The sequence below is a fragment of the Mastigoproctus giganteus genome, chromosome 9 (genome assembly GCF_048544385.1).
Source record: "Mastigoproctus giganteus isolate SK-2022 chromosome 9, ASM4854438v1, whole genome shotgun sequence".
NCBI classification, from domain to species: domain Eukaryota; kingdom Metazoa; phylum Arthropoda; class Arachnida; order Uropygi; family Thelyphonidae; genus Mastigoproctus; species Mastigoproctus giganteus.
Window position 1 is genome coordinate 68,880,938 of NC_143583.1, and position 22,859 is coordinate 68,903,796.

The 22,859-nt window shown below is 35.8% G+C and overlaps 2 protein-coding genes across 3 annotated transcripts in view; one reads left to right on the forward strand and one right to left on the reverse strand.

Annotated features, from left to right (window-relative positions):
- The window catches only part of LOC150080424 (mitochondrial glutamate carrier 1-like), a 112,642-nt gene extending 111,068 nt beyond the window's left edge, over positions 1-1,574 (reverse strand). For both annotated transcript variants that reach the window (XM_090381765.1, XM_090381764.1), the window contains exon 1: positions 1,150-1,574. In XM_090381765.1, coding sequence (XP_090237891.1) covers positions 1,150-1,172 — 23 coding nt within the window. In that variant the 5' untranslated portion in view covers positions 1,173-1,574. The remainder of the gene's footprint in view (positions 1-1,149) is intronic.
- A 168-nt stretch (positions 1,575-1,742) lies between these two features.
- Positions 1,743-22,150, forward strand: LOC150080425 (ADP-ribose glycohydrolase OARD1-like). Its single transcript, XM_090381145.1, has 3 exons — positions 1,743-2,082; positions 15,079-15,229; positions 21,639-22,150. The coding sequence occupies exons 1-3, from the start codon at positions 2,041-2,043 to the stop codon at positions 21,911-21,913; spliced, it is 468 nt and encodes a 155-aa protein (XP_090237271.1). The 5' UTR covers positions 1,743-2,040; the 3' UTR covers positions 21,914-22,150.
- The last annotated feature ends 709 nt before the right edge of the window (positions 22,151-22,859 follow it).

Below are 22,859 nucleotides of genomic sequence, written 5' to 3' on the forward strand. Positions count from 1 at the left end.
AAACTACACTATATAGGAATCCATCAAATTTGATGCCATTTATGCCAAATATGAGGTTGGAAGCTTCAGATCTAAATTTGCAAATCTTTTGCATAACAGCACAATAAAAAAACATCCAGTTTGTCTCAAATTTAGAAGTCATAACGTATAGGCGTGTATTACATTTATAATACTTCTCGCACCATGTAGTTTACCAGTATATTAGGCCAAAGTGTAAAAGCTACCTAGATGTCTCAGAGTTCCTGCTTGTACGTGAACGGTTCCTTTTGGCAACTGGCATATATCCAAATCAAGAAACTTGAGGGGAAAAAAAAAAAAAAAAGGGTTAGTGACTGTCTGCTCAGTGCATTCACCAGAACGTTATATAACTATTGGGTTGTTATAAAACGATCACATTTAACAGCGAAGTCACCTTCTCTTTTTTTTTTTTTAGACATTTGCATTGCTACAGGGGTCATAATCTTTTAATAACGTACAGAATATATGACTTTTGATTGTTTGATATATATGTATATATAGCGATCTTTAGCGTATGTTCTAAAATGCTTAAAAAAAAATTTTTACAATTTTTAAACTGGAAAAACAGAAAAGTAAAAATAAGGTGAAGTACTTCCCTATACTACTTTAAAGTTTTGGCAGGTATTACTTCATATAATAAATAAATATACCACTTTTTTTTAAATTTTGAATTATGTATTATATTACTGGGTAACTATTTTCATGCATCCAACTTATTTACTTATATTATTCGATACCCTTCTTTATTATAAATTAAGCTGTTTGCAGTAGTAAAAAGACCGCTCCGGACCCGGTAACAGGGCCGGTACACCGCTCCAGTTCATCTCACGCACCACTAATGTCATGTGTATACTTGATTATTAAAAATGAGACAGTTTACTAATAATCAACGTTCCATTTCGACCTCTGCTACGATATGAAGGTGGCTGAAAATGAAAAACCTCTGATAATCAACCCACTTTATTGAGATTTGTTAATTAAATATACCGGTAAATAAGAATTTCGAATGCAGAGATGTAGCAATCTAAATAAAGTTACACTGTATGAATTACACTTAGTAAGCTATATTTAAATATTTATAGATAAATAAAAATAAGTAAAATAATTTCAAATAACTTCTACTTTACTTACGGAAAATCAGACTTTCCACCCATTGCGGAAAGCCGCAATCTTAGACTGGAATCGAAATTTCCCTGCTAAACGCTTAACTATATTTGGAGGACTTGTAAAATGGACTTATGATTATCCTGGTTTTATTACGCAAGCGATGCTTTAAAATGTTTATGAAGAGCAAATAAAACCACACAGATAACTTAAGCAGCAAAGGAATGATACTAAGAACTACCGGGCAATAACATCACATCACGATTGGACTTCTGTGAAACTGAACCATACATTAATTACTGTACTGTTACTATATCTTTGAGTTTAAGGTGTTATCACTGTAATTGAGGGAGGCATATTGATATCAGAAAAGATGATAAAATTAAGACATAATTTCATTAAAACAACTTCTTCTGAACGGCTACTCCGTATAAAAAATACTGAAACACAACCTCAGGCCAAATGCATCAATACCATACAATACGCCGATCTCCTTCTTTTCAGCAATATGTATTCATAGATGGCGCTACAAACAAAATGGGCGTGCTGATGCTTAGAATCACAGAGAAGTAAAATGTTACTATTCTGTGCTTAGAATGATCACTGAGTAGTACAGTACTCTGTGGACTTGGTTGTGCCTTCAATGAGTGGTTAAGGAAGGAAACTAGTCATTATTCAAACGTAGTACTCTTAGAATTTAAACATTTCTCCAGTTTTAGTGAATCATGGAACTAATACAAGTATTACCCACTTGTGAAAATTATTATTTTCCAGCTATGAAATAATTCTCCCATCTACATCTGAGCGATTAGTCTGTTAATTTTCTCTATTGCTGTAAAAATACATAAAATAACCTGTAATAACCAACGCATTTTTAGCAGTTATTCATATACATTGAACAAATCTGAGAAAAAAAAAATGGAAAGTGAAGCATGTTCTGTGGAGCATTCGATCACGAAGGTAATATGATGTTAAAAAATATATTATTCTGTTGAAAGAATTAGAATAATTTCTTCTGCAGAAGCAATTAGTATAAAGCCTTCGTAGTACTGCTAATAATTTCGTAGTCTAGTGATAGAAATTATGGTATTAAATGCCGCTCCTGTTTATGTGACTCGAGTTGAGGTTGGGAGAAAGAGCACTACAAAAGATATTAGCATTAAAATAGAAAATATGGTATAAATGCCTGTCTTGACGTTCGTCTGGCTCAGATGCGAGAATTGAGATTTGGAGGAAAGGACAGCAGAAAAAGGAATCCATGCCTGGATTGAGTGGGAAGTTTTCCCTTTGTTTGGATTTTGGGTCCATTTTCAGTTCTGAGCTCATTGCATCCGCTGCACTCCTTTATTCTTACATTTACTTATCTACTTTTCTAAAATAAATAAGTAAATAATTCTCTCATAAATATAATGCATGTACTCTACAACAAATATAAAATCCAGAAGCAAAGGAAAATATACTTTTCTCTGGTTTGAAAAATGGGTAATTTCACAAGTCTTACATTTTTAGTTTCATATGAAGCAAAATTAAGACATTCAGTTTAATTTATAGTAATGTTTATTCTGAATTACAAAGGTGGCCAGGTCCTAAGTTATCTGCCAAATATGAAGGAAATTTTATAAAAGTTTTCAGTAAAATTACTTGTTCACCTTAGTTTTATAGGTGATTGGTTGTAGGCTTTAATCATACATTATTGGCCTTGAAAGTAAAACTGCAAAACCAGTAATGTATGATTGTATTGCAGTTTTTTGCAATAACACTGGTTATGATTTTATTTCAGTTTTCTTGACAAATTTATTTTTGAGCAAATGTCAACATCCAGTAAGAACTGACTATCTGCATGGCAATTTCATGCAGAATGGAAAATTTTGCACAGATGCAGTCCCATGTTAGATGTCCAAGAAGGAGCAGTTATCCACGGCTACTGGTCTCACTGAGGGCATACTAATTAACACTGATAATCGGTAATAATATTAGATATGTTACATTGATGTAAGCAATATCCTTGTAATTTCAGGATTGAAAAAGAATGTCACAGTTCATTATTATTTTTTCTTGTGACTGTGTCCCAGCTTAATAGAAATGTTTGATATTCAAATTCATTTTTTAAAATTTTCTGAACGTATTTTTATCACGATTCTCACAATTTTTTTTCTAATATACAGTTTTTTTGGAAACAAGTTGATCACACCAGAAGTAGGGATTTCCCCCCCCCCCAACAAATGTAACCCATTTCAGCACTCTTATTTCCTACTTTCCATGTTTTAATGGTTGTTCACACTCCAAGAATTTAATGTATAGCCAATCAATTAATTAGCAATGAACTCATTAAAATTTCTTATGCTCTGAAACCCAAAGTGACCAGTGGCATAATACTAGGATGGCTTAGCTATCTTTACAAGCAAAATATCAGGATGGCCTTGTGAACTAGCAAATGTAACAGCACTGTAGTTGTCAGTGGATTTGCATATACCATTCGTGTTACCAAAGAAGGTGAAGAATGAAAAAGATCTAGGGATGTAGAAAAAAAGATCCAGTGCAGGCAAGCTACTAAGCACAGCTCAAAGAGTTCTGTCAATGATATACAGTAATTTTACCAGCAGGAATAAACAGGTGATTAACCTGTTTCATTGTATAATTTAGTAATTAAGCCTTGATTACTGCAAGCCTCATTTCAGGAAGGATGTTAGCATTAGCATTAGCATTAGTAGAGGCATTTGATGCAAGAAAGCAAGCTTATGCAGCATCAGCCAAAAAAAAAAAAAAAAAAAAAAAAAAAGTAACATAAATAAATAAAAATAACCACTTCCACTTCACCCCTCTGTTCGTTCGAAATACCTGTCCAGCTGAGCCTTAAACTTATTTAGGCTATCAACTTCCACGACAAGGGATGGAAGTCTGTTCCACCCACCAACCACCCGCTGGCTAAAGGCAAATTTCCGCACATCTATCCTACATCTGTCTTTCCTCAATTTGAATTTATGCCCTCTCAGGTGATTTTTCTGAGCTAGAGGAAGAATCCCATCAGCATTGAGCATGCTCAAACCATTCAAGGCTTTGTACACCTCTATCAGATCACCCCGCTGGTGCCTAGTTTCCAGACACTGTAATTTGCAAAACTTAAGCCTTTCTTCGTAAGAGAACCCCTTTGTCCCATTCACCAATCTAGTTGCCCTTCTCTGTACTCGTTCCAGCAGCTCTACATCCTTCCTGAAATGAGGCCTCCAGGCCTGTATACAGTACTCTAGGTGTGGCCTGACCATTGCCTTATACAAGGGAATAATCACCTCCTTATCCCTGCTAGAAAAATTTCTATATATCATTGACAATACACCATGAGCTACTCTTGCAGCTCGTCTGCACTGCTCAGAGAACTTCATATCTGCCTGCACCACCACCCCCAGGTCCCTTTCATTCTCTACCACTGTCAGTGTAGTACCACAGAGTTGATACGTTGCTCTGGGGTTGCTGTTTCCCATATGTAGTACTTTACATTTGTCAATGTTAAACTTCATTTGCCACCTCGAAGCCCATCTGCTCAACCTTTCCAAATCCTGTTGCAGCAGCATAGTGTCAGTAGTGTCCTTGACAACCCTGCCAACCTTTGTATCGTCTGCAAACTTGGACATTAAGCCTGATATACCATCATCAATATCATTTATAAATACAGAAAACAATAAAGGCCCCAATACTGAACCCTGAGGGACTCCACTAATAACATTAGTCCACGATGAGCAGTGTCCATTGATTACCACTCTCTGTCTTCTCCCCCTCAACCACCCCTTTATCCATAGCAGCAACTTGCCTCCAATGCCACACTGCTCCAATTTGTGCAGCAGTCTTCCATGTGCAACAGTATCAAAAGCCTTTCTAAGATCCAAGTATATAATATCAAAGTTATTCCCTGCATCCAGTTCTTTTGTGACTGCATCATAGTATCCAATCAAATTGGTCAGGCAAGACTTCCCCTTAACAAAACCATGCTGTGTCCTAGCTATAACTGAAGTCTTGTCTAGATGATCCTGCAGTGCTTCTTTCACCAGTGCCTCCATTAATTTTCCGGGAACAGAAGTTAAACTCACAGGTCTATAATTACTTGTGTCAGCCTTTGATCCCCCTTTGTGAATTGGGGTCACATTTGCACATCTCCAGTCAATGGGTACCTCCCCTGAGTCCAAGGAAGCTCTCATAATTATGGCTAAGGGTTTGCTTACCTCCTTTGCTGCCTCCTTTAATATAACTGGATAGATCCCATCCACCCCAGGTGCCTTTCTTGTGTTTATCTTCAACAATTTCTCCTCCACTTTGCTCTCAGTTATTACAAGATTCTCTAGCTTACTGCTAGAGTTGAATACACCTCTGGCATTCCCCTCGCTGAATAACTCCTCATGTGTGAATGTCGATGCAAAATATTCATTTAGTTTGTTAGCTACCCGAGCAGGGTCATCAACAGTTGACCCATCGATCTCAAGTGGACCAATCTGATTCATCCCCTTCCTTCTAGACCTGTTGGAATGTAGACCTGTTGGAATGAGTACAAAGAATAGCAACAAGATTAGTCAGAGGTACAAAAGGGCACTCTTACAAAGAAAGACTAGGGTTCTGTAAATTGCACCACCTATATACTAAGCATCTGTGGGAAACCCAATTAAGATGTTTAAGTCCTTGAAACAAAATACTGATAACTTTACTCTTTCTTGAATGACACCCACAAGGGAACATAAATTGAAGTTGTAAAACAATAGTTTTAGTTCAGAAATTTCCTTCAGGTAGAGAGTAACAGATTGTTGGAATAAACTCCACATGACATTGTGGAAGTTGGTGGTTTGAATAAATTTAAAAGACTGGGAAAAAAAAAAAAGTGGATTATTATTATTTTTTAAATGACTGAAGCTGCATAAGCTTGCTTCCATGGAAATGGCAAGAACAACTACTTCAATTTCTTTGAATTTGCCCAAATATGAGTAACATCTGGAATTTGTGGGTTGGTTAGTCACACACTAGTAACACTTTTGTAGATTTCTTGGATGATTGTTTTCTAGAGCAATATGTTGAGGCAACAAGAGGAAGCAATACTCTTGATATGGTTACCAGCAATGATTCTACATGCATTAAGAATCTCCAGGTAAAAGACCCTCTGTGTAATTCACAGTGTACTAATGTGGAGTTTAATTTAAGACAACCATTGTCAAGGGTAAAGGGAAAGGCTTTTGCTTTTGTAAGGGTGACTACGGTTTTTAATTTCTATGCAGTGAGACCAACTCTAAATGGAAAGCATTCAGGGAAGTAATCATAGAAGCTACTATGCTTTTTATACTAACAAAGAAATACTGTTCAAGGCTTTATTAATAGTAGTTAATTTGACTAGTTTTTTATTAATAGTTCATCTGACAAAATGAAAGCCAGATTAACTATTGAGACAGAAATAAGAAAGTGCATGGGATGCATATAAATTATCAGGTTATTCAGAAGCCTATGTTAGATATAAATTAGTCTGTAATCAAGTCACAAATGAGGTTAGACAAGCTTAAGGCAGATTATGAGAGATCTCTGGCAAAGAATGCATAGGAAAGCAGCAAAGACTTCTATTTTTATATTAACAGTAGAAGGAAGGGATTTAATCACATTGGGTCACTTGATGTTCCTGCTTAGGTTGCTAACAAATTGAATAGGTATTTTGCATCTACATTCATACATGAGGAATTCTTTATTGGAGGGGATGCCAGATGTTTATAAAACTCCAATAGGAAGCTAAATGACTTTGTGATAACTGAAAAGAAAGTGGAAGAGGAATTGATGAAGCTGAATGTTAAAAAAGGCAGCTGTGGTGGATGAGATCTATCCAATCATATTAAGAGGCAGCAAAGGAGGTAAGCAAGCCTTTAGCCATACATAATTATGAGAGTATCATTGGAGGTCCCTACGTACTGCAGATGTGCAAATGTATCCCCAATTCAAAAAAGTGACGAGTAATTACAGATCTGTTAGCTTAACATCTGTTCCAGGGGAAAAAAAGAATCGCTGATTAAAGAAGTAACACAGGACCATCTCAACAGGAATGCAATTATACTGCAGTCACAGCCTGGATTTGTTAAGGGGTGGTCTTCCTAACCAATCTGATAAGTTCCTCTGATGCAGTGACCAAGGAACTGGATGCAAAAAATAATTTGGATATCACATACTTGGATTTCAGTAGGGCTTTTGATACTGTTGCACATAAAAGATTGCTGTATAAACTGGAGCAATACGACATTAAGGGCAAGTTGTTGCTATGGATAAAAGGATGTTGATTGGAAGACGACAGAGTGGTTATCCATGGACACTCTGTGTGGACCAGTGTTATCAGTGGAGTCTCCCAGGGTTTAGTGCTGGGCCCATTGTTTTCAATATTTATTAATGATGTTGATGAAGGTATATCAGGCTTAATGTCAAAGTTTGCAGACGATACAAAAGTTAGTAATGTGGTTAGCAGCAGTAATCACGGTGAGCTACTGCAACAAGATCTAGGAAAATTGAGTCAATGGGCTGAGAAATGGCAGTTGAAGTTTAACATTGACAAATGCAACTGCATATGGGTAGCAGTAATCCCAGAATAACTTATCAACTGTGCGGTCCTACACTCAGGGTAGTGGAAAATGATAAAGACCTGAGTGGAGGGTAATTGTGCACTCAGATATGAAATTCTCTGAGCAGTGCAGACATGTTGCCAGAACAGGTCAAGCGGTTTTGTCAATGATATACATATACTTTGCTAGTAGGGAAAAGGAGGTGATTATCCCTTTGTACAAGGCCACAGGTTGCATCTTGAGTATTGTATATAGATCTGGAAGCTTCACTTTAGGAAGGATGTAGATCTGCTGGAATGGGTGCAAAGATGGATAACCAGATTGATGAAGGGGACTAAAGGATGCTCTTACCTAGAATAGTTCTGCAAATTGTAAAAAGTTCTGCAAAAAGTTCTGGAAGCTAGGCACCTGTGGGGTGAGGTGTTTAAGACCTTGAATGGATCAAGTGAGCTGAATGTGAATGGCATTCTTTCTCTTGCTGAGACTATACACATAAGGGAGCATAAGTTGAGGAAGGATTGTTGCAGGATAGGTTTGCCTTCAGCCATGTGTGGAAGTGAATGGTTTGAATAAATTGAAGGAATAATAATTTATTTATCTTTATTTTATATTACACTTTTTTTGGGAGATAATAGCAAAAAGGGAGGGAGAACACATAAGCCAATGGCTTTTTAGGGGGTGTTCCCTTAAAAAATGATGAATATACAATTGAAAAATGTATAGTTCTGAAATTGTACAGGTAATGTTCAACAGGAAAGACAAATAAATTGGAGTTTTTTGTACATTTCTTTACAGAAGACTTTGAAAAGCATCACTACTTATAATATCATTGTGAACATTTTTACAATTAAATGAGAAGAGAAAAGAAAAATGATGAGATACATGCACAGAAATTTACAAACTATTTGCCAACTGCTTCCTTTAACATTTGTACATTATTTCCATGTTGGTGTTTTTAAAATCCAGGAGTTGAGTGGAAGGTAATTTGAATCAGACATCCCTGATGATGTGTTCAATTAGTAGTTTCTTGAATTGATTTAGTGAAATGACATTTTTGATTTTTGCAGGGTTTGTTCCAGGTTTTAGCACCTCTGTATTTTATACTTTTCTGACCTATGGCTTTTCTGAAAAGCGGAATCTTCAGGTAGGCTTCATTTCTTAGATTGTATGATATTTCTTCTTCGTCTGTGGTTATGAAAAAGGATCTGAAGAGAGGGAGAAAGTCTGCTGTCTTCATAGCATTGTAAACAAGGATCGCCTCTGCTTTCTGTAGCAGTTGGTAGATGCCGAGGAGACTCACTTCCTTGTGTCTCGAACCAACCAATGTGTTCCAGGGAAGGCCCAAAATTGAACGAATGCATCGATTGAGAATGGAGTTGATTCTCGCAAGGTTTTCTTGGCTAGTGGTACCCCATGGGTGAGGTACGGCTGAATTAAAGAAAGGAATACTTGTCTGAGAAGAGAAGGAGACACCCAGGCAGAGGCCCTGGCGAGTATTCCTGCTAGTGATGAAGTTTTCTTTCGTAGGGTTATCATTTGTTTTGCCCAACTTAGCATATCATCTAGCCAGATTCCGAGAAACTTGGTTTCATTCACCCTTTCAAGTTGTTTTTCTTGCGTGTTACATCTAAATCAATATTTAGCAGGTTTTTTTTTCGTTCTAAACACCATATATTTTGATTTTTCTGGATTCAGTATAAGCTGATTCTTTTGAAGCCAATTATGTATCACAGAAAGCAAGGCAGAGATTTTGAGTTGAAGCTCATTAGGGTCTTTATCTGTGGTTAGGATGGAAATATCATCGGCATATGCTACTAGTTGAGAAGATGGAAGAAGAGAGAGAAATTCATCGATGTAAAGAACAAATAGGATAGGTCCAAGAAGTGAGCCTTGAGGTACTCCCCTGGAGAAATAAGATGTCGGAGTATGATTGATTTGTTCTTACGACAAATGGCTGATCGGTAAGGTAGCCTTCAAGGAGAAGGTTCATTTTCCCTCTCAAACCAAGGTTATTGAGTTTGCAATAAAAAGCTTTAGATAAGTCAAGAAACAGTGCTATAGCATAGTGACCTTTTTCAAGACTATCAATGATTCTTGAGCAGAAGTCAACAGTTGCAAGATCAGTGGATATTTTAGAGCGATAAGCATACTGTTGTTGATGGATGAGCTGATTTTTCTTCGAGAAAACCCATGAGTCTGCTATGAACAATTTTTTCGAATAATTTTGCAAAAACTGAGAGTAGTTTTTGAATAATTCAAAGTTTTTACAAAAACTATTGGGCGAAAGTTGTTGATGGAGTTACAACGGTTTACAATGATTATTGCTTTTTTGAATTGAGAAGGGAATTTACCAGATTGAAAGGAGAGATTAAATATATACTTCAGTGGCCTAAGAATTGAACAAAGGACCTTTTTTAGTAGAGACAGAGATATTTCATCAAAGCCAGGGGCTCCCTTTTCTTTCAATTGTTTCCCTGCCTCTAAAATCTCTTGATCGGAGAGAGGAATGAGAAAAAAAGTTTCTGATTGAGTACTTGGCAGATTCTCTCATTTCATTGTCTCTGAAGTAAATTTCGTCTTGAAAGAGACACTTGAAATAAAGTGGTTACAGAAGGCAGTAGCTTTTAGCTCGTCATCTAAAATGAGTACCTCATTTTCAGCTACATCTCCAATGTTGCTCCTTGATTTCAGTTTCCTTCCCAGTAATAGTTTGTTCAAAACTGTCCATTTTTTTCTTGCTTGTTATGATACCTGTAAGTTGAGAACTATAGTATTTTCTTTTCTCTGACCGAATATAGTCAGTGATTTTGTTTCTGTACATTGTGTATTTAATTTTCTCTGCCTCGATTCCTGTTGCTCTAGCAGTTCTTGCAGGGTTGTCTCTTTTCTTTAACATATTACAAATCTTGTTTGAGATGAACGGGCATATTTTCCCTCTTGTCCTGGTGGCCTTTTTATTCCCTGGGCTCCTGATATATGACACGTATATTTCATAGCTATTTAGGATATGCTTAAAAAAGCAGTTAGTTGCAATTTCAAGATCATTTGTAGCAAGCACTCCATCCCACGTTGACTGCTGCAGGTCGTGACAAAGCTAATTGAGAGAGTCTGGGGTGACAGATTTGAAAGTGTGCATGATCTCTGCTTCATTTATTTCATTTTCGATTACCATTAAGATGGGACAATGATCTGAAATAGTTGTATCAAGTATTGCATATGTGAGAGAGTATTCCCCAATTGCGAAGTCAAGAAGGGAATTGTGGGACTCTCCCATTCTAGTCGGGATATCTCCATCAGTAAGAACAGAAACCATTTGAAGTAATGACATCTAGGAGGTCTTGCACCTGAGAGGAAGAGCTTTGAAGAATGTTAATATTAAAGTCACTAATCAGTTGAAGGCTTAGGGATTTGCTTGTGAAATGAGATAGTGCTGTCAAGAGTTACAAGGAAGCTGTTAACTGAAGCTGAGGGAGGTCAGTATAGACACCTGATCACCAAAGAGGCAATGCGGATAAAAGTGAGTTCACAAGCTTGATCAGGCAGATTTGAGATAGGAAAGGCAGAGCATCGCAGATGACTATGAATATAAATAGCAACTCCACCACCTTTTGAATCACCTCTGCAACTTTGAAAAAGAGAGTAGTCTGGAATTGGGATTGAAACCTCAGGAGAGAACCAGGTCTCAGTAAAAACCATCAGGTCTGGATGCAGATTCCATGACGTCAGTTGAGCAAGGATTTCATCATTATGTTTTACAAGACTGTGTGGGTTCATATAGGAAGAACTAGACATTCTTGGAGGATATGAATGGGAGAAGTGTGTAGTGTTTTTTTTTTTTTTTTTTGCCTGATGCTGTATAAGCTTTCTTTCATGCATCTTTTGCCACTACTACTACTAACATAGCCAAGATATCACTGCTGGTTAACATTGACAATCCATTTTTGGTGATTCCTAATGAGATGGGAGTTTTCAAGGTATTGTAAGAGTTGGCAGTCATTGAGTTTCACCATTAAGTATCTATGTTCGACTTAATATGGCAGATCGCTGCCTTGTTGCTCCCATTTTCCAAAGTCGCCAGACATGGGCATCTTCAAATTTCTCTTTCTCATGGCCGATAGTGCACCTTCCTTCCATGTTTTTCTAGGGGTGTCTTCACTCATATATAATTTTAGGTCATCTCACTTCATTCATGCACAGCAAATGTCCAAACCATCTCAACCTCTTTTCTATTTGTTCTATAATATCTTCATCTGTGCGCATACGGCTTATTATTTCCTCATTTGTTATCCTCTCTAGCCTAGCACTCTGACGTAGGTAGTCCATCTTTAGGGGCTCTGAGCTTCTTTTTTTTTTTCGCACCCTCTTTCAGTGTCCACACCTCACATCTGTAGCAAAGTACCAGTTCCACTAACAACTGTATGTTTTTTAGTTCTGTGGGAGATATTGTTGTCCCACCATATATAGTTCAGGGCTCTAAGAATCTTCCTACTTTGATGAATTTGTGTATGATGTCCTCTTTCCCCAATCCTTCCTTAGTTAATCTGCATCTGAGATATTTGAAAAAGTCAACAGGTTTTAGATGTATAGACTGTGCAACTTTCAATTCATCAGTATGTTCCATGCTTAGGTATTCTGTCTGTAAAATTGATATTGAGGCCTCATTTGGTCATATGTAAGATGCAATTTTCTCAACATGTATTCTAAATCATAAGCTTCTTGTGCAATGATAACCAGATCATCAGCAAAATTTAGACTCCAAAGATATCTGTTGTTAACTGGTACTCCCATTCCATAACAGCTTCTTTTCCATTCTTGTAGAGCACATTCCAAGAAAACATTAAACAATAAAGGTGATAGGCTGCATCCTTATCTCAGCCCCTTTGTTGGATAGATTGGGGTAGATAAAGTATTCCAAACTTTAATATATGCCACATTGTTATCGTACAGTTCCCTAATCAATTCCACAAGCTCTGGATCAACTTATATTTTGAAGGGCTTTCCATAATTCCTTTTTTGGAACGGAGTCATAAGCCTTTTCTAAATCGATGAAGGCAAAGAAGGTATCTTTATTCTTTGCTTTTCTTTTCTCTACTAGCTGTTGTAAAACAAGCAAATTGTCCACACAAGAGTGACCTGACCTAATTCCACTTTTGTTCTTCACTTATCTTTTCCTTTACCTCCTCTCGTAAATTTAACTGAAGCACTTTAGAGTATAGTCTGGACATAGTGCAATTAACACTTAAGCCTCTGGAGTTTATTTCTTTTTTTATATATGGGAGAAATAACTTACTTTCCACTCATTTGGAGTTTTCCTTTAGCTGTACATCTGTTAATCAGATCGAAAAGACTTGGTGGTCCATATTTAATTAGTTCCATCGCTATGTTCCCAGGGCCTGGAGATTTTTTGTTCATTAATTTTTCACAGTCAAGAACTTGATGTTTTGTAATTTCTATCTCCCTTTTATCTATTGGTGGAGGAGTAATTAGGCTCTGATATTGAGATCATCTTTCTTTAGGAGGTGGTTATAATGATTTTCCCATGTTGGCATATCTATAAAGTTCTTATTCAATCAAGATTTGTTTTCAGTGCTCTCAAGCTTCGGATCACTGTGTTCCTCCTAATGAGCTGTCAATTTCTTGGCAGCTTTTCTCCCATGCTGCATTCTTGGATCTAGCAATTTTCCTTTTAACTGCTTTATTGGACCTTTTGTATTCTTCTCTATTTTCCTGATTTTTATTCATTAACCATTTGTTATAGGCTCTTTCCTTTCATCAAACTCACTACTTCCTCATTCCACCAATACTGTTGTTTATATTCGTGATCTATTAGGCCTAGTGCTTCATTAGCAACCTTGTGTATGGTGGTTTTAATGCTGTTATATGATATTAATCTCTTCTATTTCTCTAATGTGAGATAGGTGGTTCTGGAGTCTTCTCTGGTAAAGATCTTTAATACTGTCATAAGATAGTAGTTCCAATTTATAGGCAATATTTTCTTGTACTTCCCTATTGTCTTTACTGGCTGTATTAGGTCTCACTTGTCCCTTATTCTGGTATTTGAAAAATATATCTGCAGTCTTCAGGTAATGATCCGACCCACAGTTGGCACCTCTCATTACCCTACAGTCTTTAGTTGTCCATACTGACTTCTGGTGAGTAACTATAAAATCTATAATTGATTTCTGTTGGAGTGATGGTTACTCTCATGTATATCTATGGATGTGTTTGAGTTGAAAAAAGATGTTAAAATATTCAGGTGATACTGTTTACAGAAACCGATGTCTCTGGTCGTTGTCATTCACAGTTTGAATTGTTTCTGTTATTTTTTTAATTTGATGAATAAAATCAAATCCTCCTGTGTGTATCTTTTCCCACTAGTATTTTCTGCATTCATTTTGATAAATGCTATGAATTAAATGAAATTTTTGTTTGGCATTTAACAGATGCCAGGTGAACAAAAGACACTCTTTTGTCTAGTCAACTCATTCTCATGTGGCATCTGAGACATCAGCAACAGATATTTAGTCTTGTAGAGCTTTGGTTTCACATTACAGCTGCCAGATAGCAGGCAAGTGTTTGTGCATAAATATGTGTGATGAGTGACCTTGAAAATTCTAAAAAAATATAACATTATTATTATATTTTATTTTTGTTCATTATCTTTTAATTGAATTTAGCACATCATAATTAATATATCACTGTTTTCAACACTGTAAAAAAGCTAATAATTCATTTTTTTTTATAATTAAAACAAAAAGGCATGTCTCACATGCAAATGTGAGACACACCTTTAGTCTGTTAATTGAAGGGATGAATGGTGGAAGGTTTTTTTGAAACCTTCATTTTTATTTGTGTAAATGTATTTAAGTGTTTATATTGAACCAAAAGATAGCACTAGTGGTTAAAATGTAAACAAAGGTTCAATTTGTTAACCTGGTGGTAGTATTGCATCACCTGACATTTGAAAAAACTATTCAGTTTTGTGCATTGTGCTTGGAGTGTACCAATGCTTGACCTTTTTACCAGTAGATTTTAATGCTTATTAATTTTATTTCTTCATATTTTTAGTAATAATTGAAAATTTTGCAAATGTGTTTAACTACTAGAAATACTCATTAGCTTTAATGACAAAAAAAGTTTATCAGTTATACTTAAATTTCTGAAAAATGTCGATAACACAAAATAGGAAAATGAAACAATCTCTGCCAAATTTGCGTTGGCATTAATGTATGAAAGGTGGTGAATTTTAAAGAGTTTACTTTATATGCAAGTTCTGCTGATATTGGCATTCTGTAAACATTTTCTCCACTTCAGCTTCTTTTAATGTTTTTGAATAAACATGTTAATAAAGCTGTTATGTGAAATCTTTTCCTTTCTTTCTCTTTTTTAGGGTACCTACACTGAAAAACATGGAGATTTATTTTCATGTCCTCCACATTTTGCATTAGCTCATTCTATTAGCGAGGACTGTAGAATGGGGAAAGGCATTGCCATACTGTTTAAAAAAAAGTTTGATGGAGTTGAGGAGTTAATCAAACAAGGTGTGTATTTCATTTTTATACGGATTTTTAATATCAAATTTCTCTTTTCTGAGAACAGATGCGATTGAACAATTGCTCATTTTTAAGATGGTTTTATTTTACATATTATTCAAAACCCTGAAACTTTTACAGTAAATTACAGTAACACTTCAGCAAATAAATGGGAATAAAACAATGTGCTGAAAAATAAACAGAAAAATTCAGTAGGATGATCTTTCAGATCTTTACCAAATCACAGTAATTGTGAACCCATATAAATCTTTAGTGGTTAATACAATCGTGAGGTGAATAATGTGTGGAAATAATGAATTACACTTCACAAACAGAAGCATACAAAATCCAAAAAGGAAAGTATAGTATCTTTGTGATTTATGAATAACAAAGATACTCTTGCAGGTCATCCCATTACAAGAATACAAATTCTTGTAATGCCAAACAACACGAGGTTGGGAATAGCCATGAGATAAAGGTTCCATTGGAGAAGAGACAATCACTAAGTTGTGATCTGAAGTGCCTAAAGGACCTCTCACTTCGACCGTGTACTTAGAAGGGTTGTTTGTGAGAAAAAGATCAAGCGTATTGGCTGTATGATTAGGATTGTCCGGTATTCTTGTAGGTAAATGAACAATCCATGCAAGGTCATTAGTAATTGCAAAAGTCTCAGCATGTCGACCAGCTGGGTCGGTGTGACTAGAAAGCGGAAGCCAGCTGGAGTTGTGAACATTAAAATTACCAAGGAAAATTACCTCACTGTTAGGAAAGTTGGACTGGAGAAAGTCAAGTTGCAAAGAGAGGAAGTCAAAGAGTTCCAAGCGATTAGTGGAGTTGGGAGAATGGTAGAGACAACAGATGAATTTGACACAATGAGGTAGAGAGATTTTAAGCCAGAGAAGATCAAAGAGAGGAGATTCTAAATTTCCAAGTCTCTGACAGGGAATATCAGAATGGACATATGCACAAGTACCACCTTTGAGGTAAAAGGAATCATACAGCGAATAATTTGGGCATCTGACATGAGCAGTAGTTGAATCAACCGATAACTGAGATTCTGTCATAAAAAGTACATGGGGTTTGGCAGACTGCAAGTGGAAATGGACATCGTTGAGATTAGAATTGAGACCACATATATTTGTGAAATGAATTAGGAAGTGCTTGGGAGGTTTAGATCTTTTCGCAGATAAGCTTGCTCTATGATTTTGACAATTCATGGTGTATTCAATAGTAAGAAAAAGTGGGTGGGACATGCTGTATGAAGTAATGAAATTTTTGGATTTGGCATACACACGGTAAGAATATACCCAGATCCTTGACATAACGTCGCCTCGACAATGCTGCCCGCATGCACACTACTCGGATTCCCTCCAGTCACTATCTGGCAGAGTAGAGGTAGCAAGATTATACACTAGCTGATCCGGAAGCCTCCTAGAGAGTTACCAATAGGTTCGGTCCAATGTACTAACTAGCGGCTGGCCTGCGAACACTGTTTTAGAGCTGTACCCTCAATGTAAGGAATATTGGATCTCGCCATGATGTTCATCATAACCTCAAAAGTCGTCAATCATACTGCATGATGGAAAGATGGGGAAAGGTTGACCGGAACTTAGCTCTAGAGACTAAACATGGGTTCCACCACTTCAAGCCTCCAGTAAGCAAAGTGGTGGTATTGCACCGGTTGATGAGTCATCTACCACCTAGTACTGCCTGGTAACATAGAGGGGCGGCGTTCCTCCATGTGGTGTGGGTGCCACACCTCGACCCCTGCTTACGCTGATTCACACCCAGCTAGTCACCCACCATGTACTTATGCATGGAGGTTATACCCAGGATTACTAACAGTCCCACCATCGTGAAGGTGCAAGCAGAAGATTTGGCTGTCACAGACCGTCCGGACTTCACCGAAACTGGGTCCACTTGACTTAAGTCACCCAAATATCAGTTCCATCAGCGTTTTAGACTCCCAAGTAGCAAGTACAGCTTGTCTGGCATATCTGAGAGAATGTCTGTGACAACCTCAAGGACCAGCGAACAGAGAGAAAACTGGATAACCAATTACTAAAAACAGTTGGAAAACCATAAGATGGAAGCTTGTTTAGAAGACCTTTATGCCAAACACGATCGAAAGCCTTTGAGATGTCAAGAGCAACTACTTGTGTTTCACCGAACCTTTCCATTGAATTAGTCCATAAATGGGTAACATAAGCCAGAATACAATTACATTATCCTCTAACTCCTGGCTGATAAGACTGTGGTGGGTGATTGTATAGTATATTTTTTCATGTATGGACACCTTATCCTTGAGAAGTAATGAGTAATCTGCAAGTTCACAGACCATATTGTATCAACATGATACAATATGGTCTGTGTCACAAAGGTTGGTAAGTACGACAGTGGTTTTGGAGGATAAGCCTAGAGCTAAAATCTGAATTCACCTCTGTGATTGTTTTGGAACAACAATTTGAGAGACAGAACAAGGCTTCCTAGATCAAGCAGGGAGCTAGCCTTACATGAGAAGTGGAGCAAGGTTCCAATCTCCACATATCAGAAACTTATAGAAAGCTCTTTTAATAAGAAGCATGACCACTGGACCCCTTCTGAATTTGGCTGAATTTGAACTAGGAGTTCAAATTCAACCATTTTATTGACAACACGACAACAGATAGAGTGGGCTAGTAAATCAGAATGCCTTATAATGGGGTATTTTAACTTCCAAGATATAGACTGGAACTTATGGGTTGGTCACTCGCACACTAGTAAGACTTTTGTGGATTTATTGTTTTCTGCAGCAGCACGTTCGAGAGGTAACCAGAGAAGCTAATACTCTTGATCTGGTTATCAGCAGTGATCATTCATGTATTAAGAATTTGCAGATAAAGGAACCATTAGGTGGCAGTGATCACAATGTACTGATGTGGGATTTACTTAAAGATATAATTACCATCAGGGGTAAAGGAAGGGGTTTTTGCTTCCATAAAGGTGACTATAGTGGTCTCAGACAGTTTTTAAATTCTGTACAGTGGGACCAATTGATGATGTTACCAACAGCAAATTCTAAGTGGGAAGCATTCAAGGAACTAATAGTGGATGCTACTAAACGTTTCATACATAATAAGAAATATTGTTCGAGGTTTAGGCCTAAATGGTTGTCAAATGAACTAATGAGACTCGTGGCAGAGAAGAAAAATGCATGGGATGCATATAAATTATCAGGCAACACAGAAGCCTATGACATATAAGTACATCATAATATATATAAGTATAGGCGAAGGCAGATTATGAGAAATCTTTGGCAAAGGATGCTAAAAAAAAACAGCAAGGATTTCTTTACTTATATAAACTCAAAAAAGGGGATGAATCTGATTGGTCCACTTGATACTAATGGTTCGACTGTTGATGATCCTGCTCAGATAGCAAACATACTGAATGAATTTGTATCCCAAGTCTTCCCCTCATTTGAAATGCTGCTACCCTCAGAACATCTTATCCCCATAGGCTGTTATGGAAACAAACAAGAATTCTTGAGGTGAGTGCAAGCATTATTTTGACTCATATCATCAGATAAATGCAGATCTAAATTACCATTTTCCCCCTAAATAGCAGTTTCCCTATTTTATCCCCAATGATATTGGCAAAAATCCTTGCATCACCTTTGTTCAAATCAGTATCATTTCTACAACATTCCTTCTCCCTACAAATGCAGGCCATGCTGACTAAAATCCACAGAGCCTTGCAAATTCCCTCAAGTCTTGAGTTAATCCACAAGGCTTAAATTTCTTTTATTTCTCTTTAGCACTGGATGAGTTCACTAATATTTCATCAGTAGCACAACTTTTGATTTTTATTAGGAAGTTTCCAAAAATTTTGAAATAACAGAAGAGTTATTAGGTATGTGTTCCTGAAGGAATATACAAAGGGGGTCAGATATATTTGAAGCCGTCCAGCAAAAGTATAATACAGTAGTGTAACATTAGAATTAAAAAAACTAGTAAATGTAACTACAGATGGTAAGAATTAACGTTTTGTTACACATTTATCTGATTATTTTGATGATTGTGAGAGGCCATTGATAAAGATTCATTATTATACATCAACAAAAATGTGAAAAAGTTATGCACAAAAAAAAAAGAAAAAGTTAACTACTGATATTGAATAAGTGGCAATATGATCTAGTTTTCTAGCTGACATTACTAAATGATTTGAACAAAGAATTACAAGTGAAAATCAACTAATAAATTAGCAATCAAGTTATGTGAATGCATTTTATTGCAGAGGTAAGGCTTTTTCATGTCTTAAATCCCGAAAATAATTTTGTTCATTTTCAAAATTCTATGAAAATGTCTGAAAAACAGAAACATGTAAATTTGTTTGAGTATATAACGTAACAGACTGATTTGTGGAGTCATTTACATCAAGGTTCTCAGATTTCATGAAATTAAGAAGCAATATAGCAGTGTTTTTTCCTTTCTTAATCGCAGTGTCTCAAAATGAATCCAACATTCAGTTAAAACTAATTGATATTCAGTTTTTAATGCCCTTCCTTCACAAGTACATTTAGAAACATTTATATACTTGAGAAAGGATTCTCAATCATGAATATAAATAATACCAGAAACCAACTAAAGGATGCAAATTTGAACAATATCATACAGTTATCTAACATGTCATTGAAAATGTTCAGTCACTAATTTCTCAAATCCAGTCATCCTTTGCATACTCCTTCTGTAAGTCAACTTTAAACGTTATATTAGCGATTACCTTTACTCTGATACACAGTATGTAGAATATACAGGTAGTTCTCAACTTTGAGTTAATTTGTTCCTGGCACGTGCTCGTAAAGCAGGAATTTATTTCTCATAGACATAAGGTTAAAAATAGGGGTTACGTTCTCAACAATGAAATTAGTTAGCTAATTAGTCTGTTTAAACAATGATTGATTTATCAAAAGAAATGAAAACGTAGCCTGTAAAATCAAGCAAATTATAATAATAGAGAAATTATTTACAACTTACAAATGTTAAAGAATGTTTATTCTTCATCATCATCAACTAAATGCACACGCGTTGATCACTCATTGGCTTGGTGCACAAGGAGTTGTCTTCTTCAGAAATGTTTCAAGAGGCGTTTGTTTCCAAGATAATCTCTTTTAATTATAAATTTCACAATTGCATGCATAAGAATTTAACAGCACACAGAAATTGCAACTAATACAATTCGTGTGGAGTAACAAGTTTACGAAGCTTAAAAAAAAGGAATGAAGAGAAGATTCGAAAGTAAAAACATAAATAAAACAAAATTTATTTATGTTTTTTTTATACGATTGAAGATTTCAGTAAAGGGGAAACACATTTCACCATAACAACGTAAAAAACTACACAATTCCAGCTATCGGTATTTTCACAAATGCAAGAATATCGAGTTTACTACCTGTTTATAATTGCTTGCAGTAACAGAAAAGCCCAATAAACCGGAAAGTGCAAATTGTTTTTGTTTCATGGTCATGACCTCCAGAAATGTGCTTTAGAAAAAAATCACAAAGGCGTTCAAAGTTAATTCTTATAACGGAACATATGACGACGATGAAAATGTAGTGCATTTTAACGATTTGAATTGGTAACTAATACAATTTACAAACCACACTCACAACCTTTTATATGGCCTTAAAGTCACTCTTGTGACCTTAAAAATGATATTTTAGAGAGATAAATAGCTTAGTTATACAGCAAAAATTTTAACTTCCCAAGGTTTTGAAATTACCAGTAAACAATGTGTTATCGGGTTCACATTAAGATTTTTTCACAATATGATGGTGTCTCTGGAATAGATTAATATCGTAAAGTGGGGTACACTGTATTGTATAGCTATGCACGTGGTTTGGAATGCAGTATTTGTGAATGTTTAACATTCATTTTTTGCAATTAATGTTCATATTTTCGATACTTGGGGGAAAAACACTCGTAAAGCGAGAACTGCCTGTATTGTTTTGATGTAAACAAGAAACATGTAGAAATAAAAATTAAATTTTTTTATTGCATATCCCCCCCCCCCCAACTATTGGCTCACAGCAAAAGGTAATATTTTCATATTTCATAACATTTTTTCTATTTGTCTAAAAATGCGTGTGCACCACTGTAATAAAGAAAATTACAATTTAATGTACAAACAGTTTAAAATTAATGATCAAATTAAAATTTCATACCATATCAGATGAGTCTGGTGCTGAGTTTAATTCACCACATGGTCAACTGTCATGCATTTTTTTCTAACTTTTTTTTTTAAAAAAAGATCAGATATATTCAGCTACATTAAACCAAAAATGCATAAGTGATAAGTACATAACTTAAAAAATAATTGTACTTCATAACATATTGAGATTGTATTTATAACTTTTTTTTTTTTTTTTTTCCCCGTTTAGGGAAGAAGAGAGGTCAGGTAGCAGTTCTAAAAAGGAACCAGCGCTATGTGTATTACTTAGTGACAAAACAAAAATATTGGCAAAAACCAACTTATGACTCTTTACGTAACTCTTTAAATTCCATGAAAAAGCATATGATATCAGAATCTGTACATAATTTGGCTATGCCAAAAATAGGCTGTGGTCTTGATGGTTTGCGATGGGAGAAAGTATCTAGTATAATACAAGAAGTATTTCTAGATACAGATATAGAAATAGTTGTGTATGTTTTATAAATTTTGTTCAATCCAAAAAATAAAAATACTTTTGTTTACTTATTTTTCACAAGTATTGGCTTACACAAATATGTAACTCTTTGTATTCCACAAAAAAATGTACGATAGCAAAATCTGTTCAACATTTGGCCATGTCAAAAATAGCTGTTGTCTTTGATAGCTAGCAGTGGAAGAACAAACCCATTTACAAGAAGTATTTCTAGATAGCAGTTATGTTTTATAAATTTTGTTAAATCTTAAAATATCCCTCATAATAACATTTGTTTATTTATCCTTCAACATGTAATATTGTAATGTAAATTTCATTTTTTTGTATTTATTAAATAAAGTTTAAACTTTTATGTGAAAACATCTTTTTGAAATAACTACTTTCTTCAATAGAAAAGTAGGATGGCTCTATGGATATCCTCCATGCTTCTACTTTTAGTAATAGTGAATGCTTAATGCAGTCTTTAACTTTATTCATAGTAATGATAAACTAGCAAATACTTTCAATGAAGTTCTCAGTTCACCAATAAATTGGTTGAAAAGTTAAAAGATTGTGCTGAAAAAATGTTATGAGTCAGGGCAAAAGTATTTGTGCCTGCAATCTTAGACACAATAGGAGGAATTTTTTTTGGGGTAGGGTTTTTTTTTTTTAATCAATATGGCCCATGCTAGTTAGAATTTTGCAGGGATAGAACAGAGGAAGTGCAAGGATCCATGCCAGTGTCATTGAAGGATTCAGGGAACTGCTGGGTGGGAGGAAAATAGTGGGAGATATAAATATGTAACTGATTAGTATCATGGGTCATAGCCATGCTTACCCTCTTCTGGAGGATTCAAATGAGAAGCTACAGCGTTCACCAAGGTAAGCTGACCACAGATGATCACTCATCATTAAGTGATGAGTTCAAAGGACCACAAATGATCACTCATCAGTTAAGTATGTGAAGGAAGCAGTATA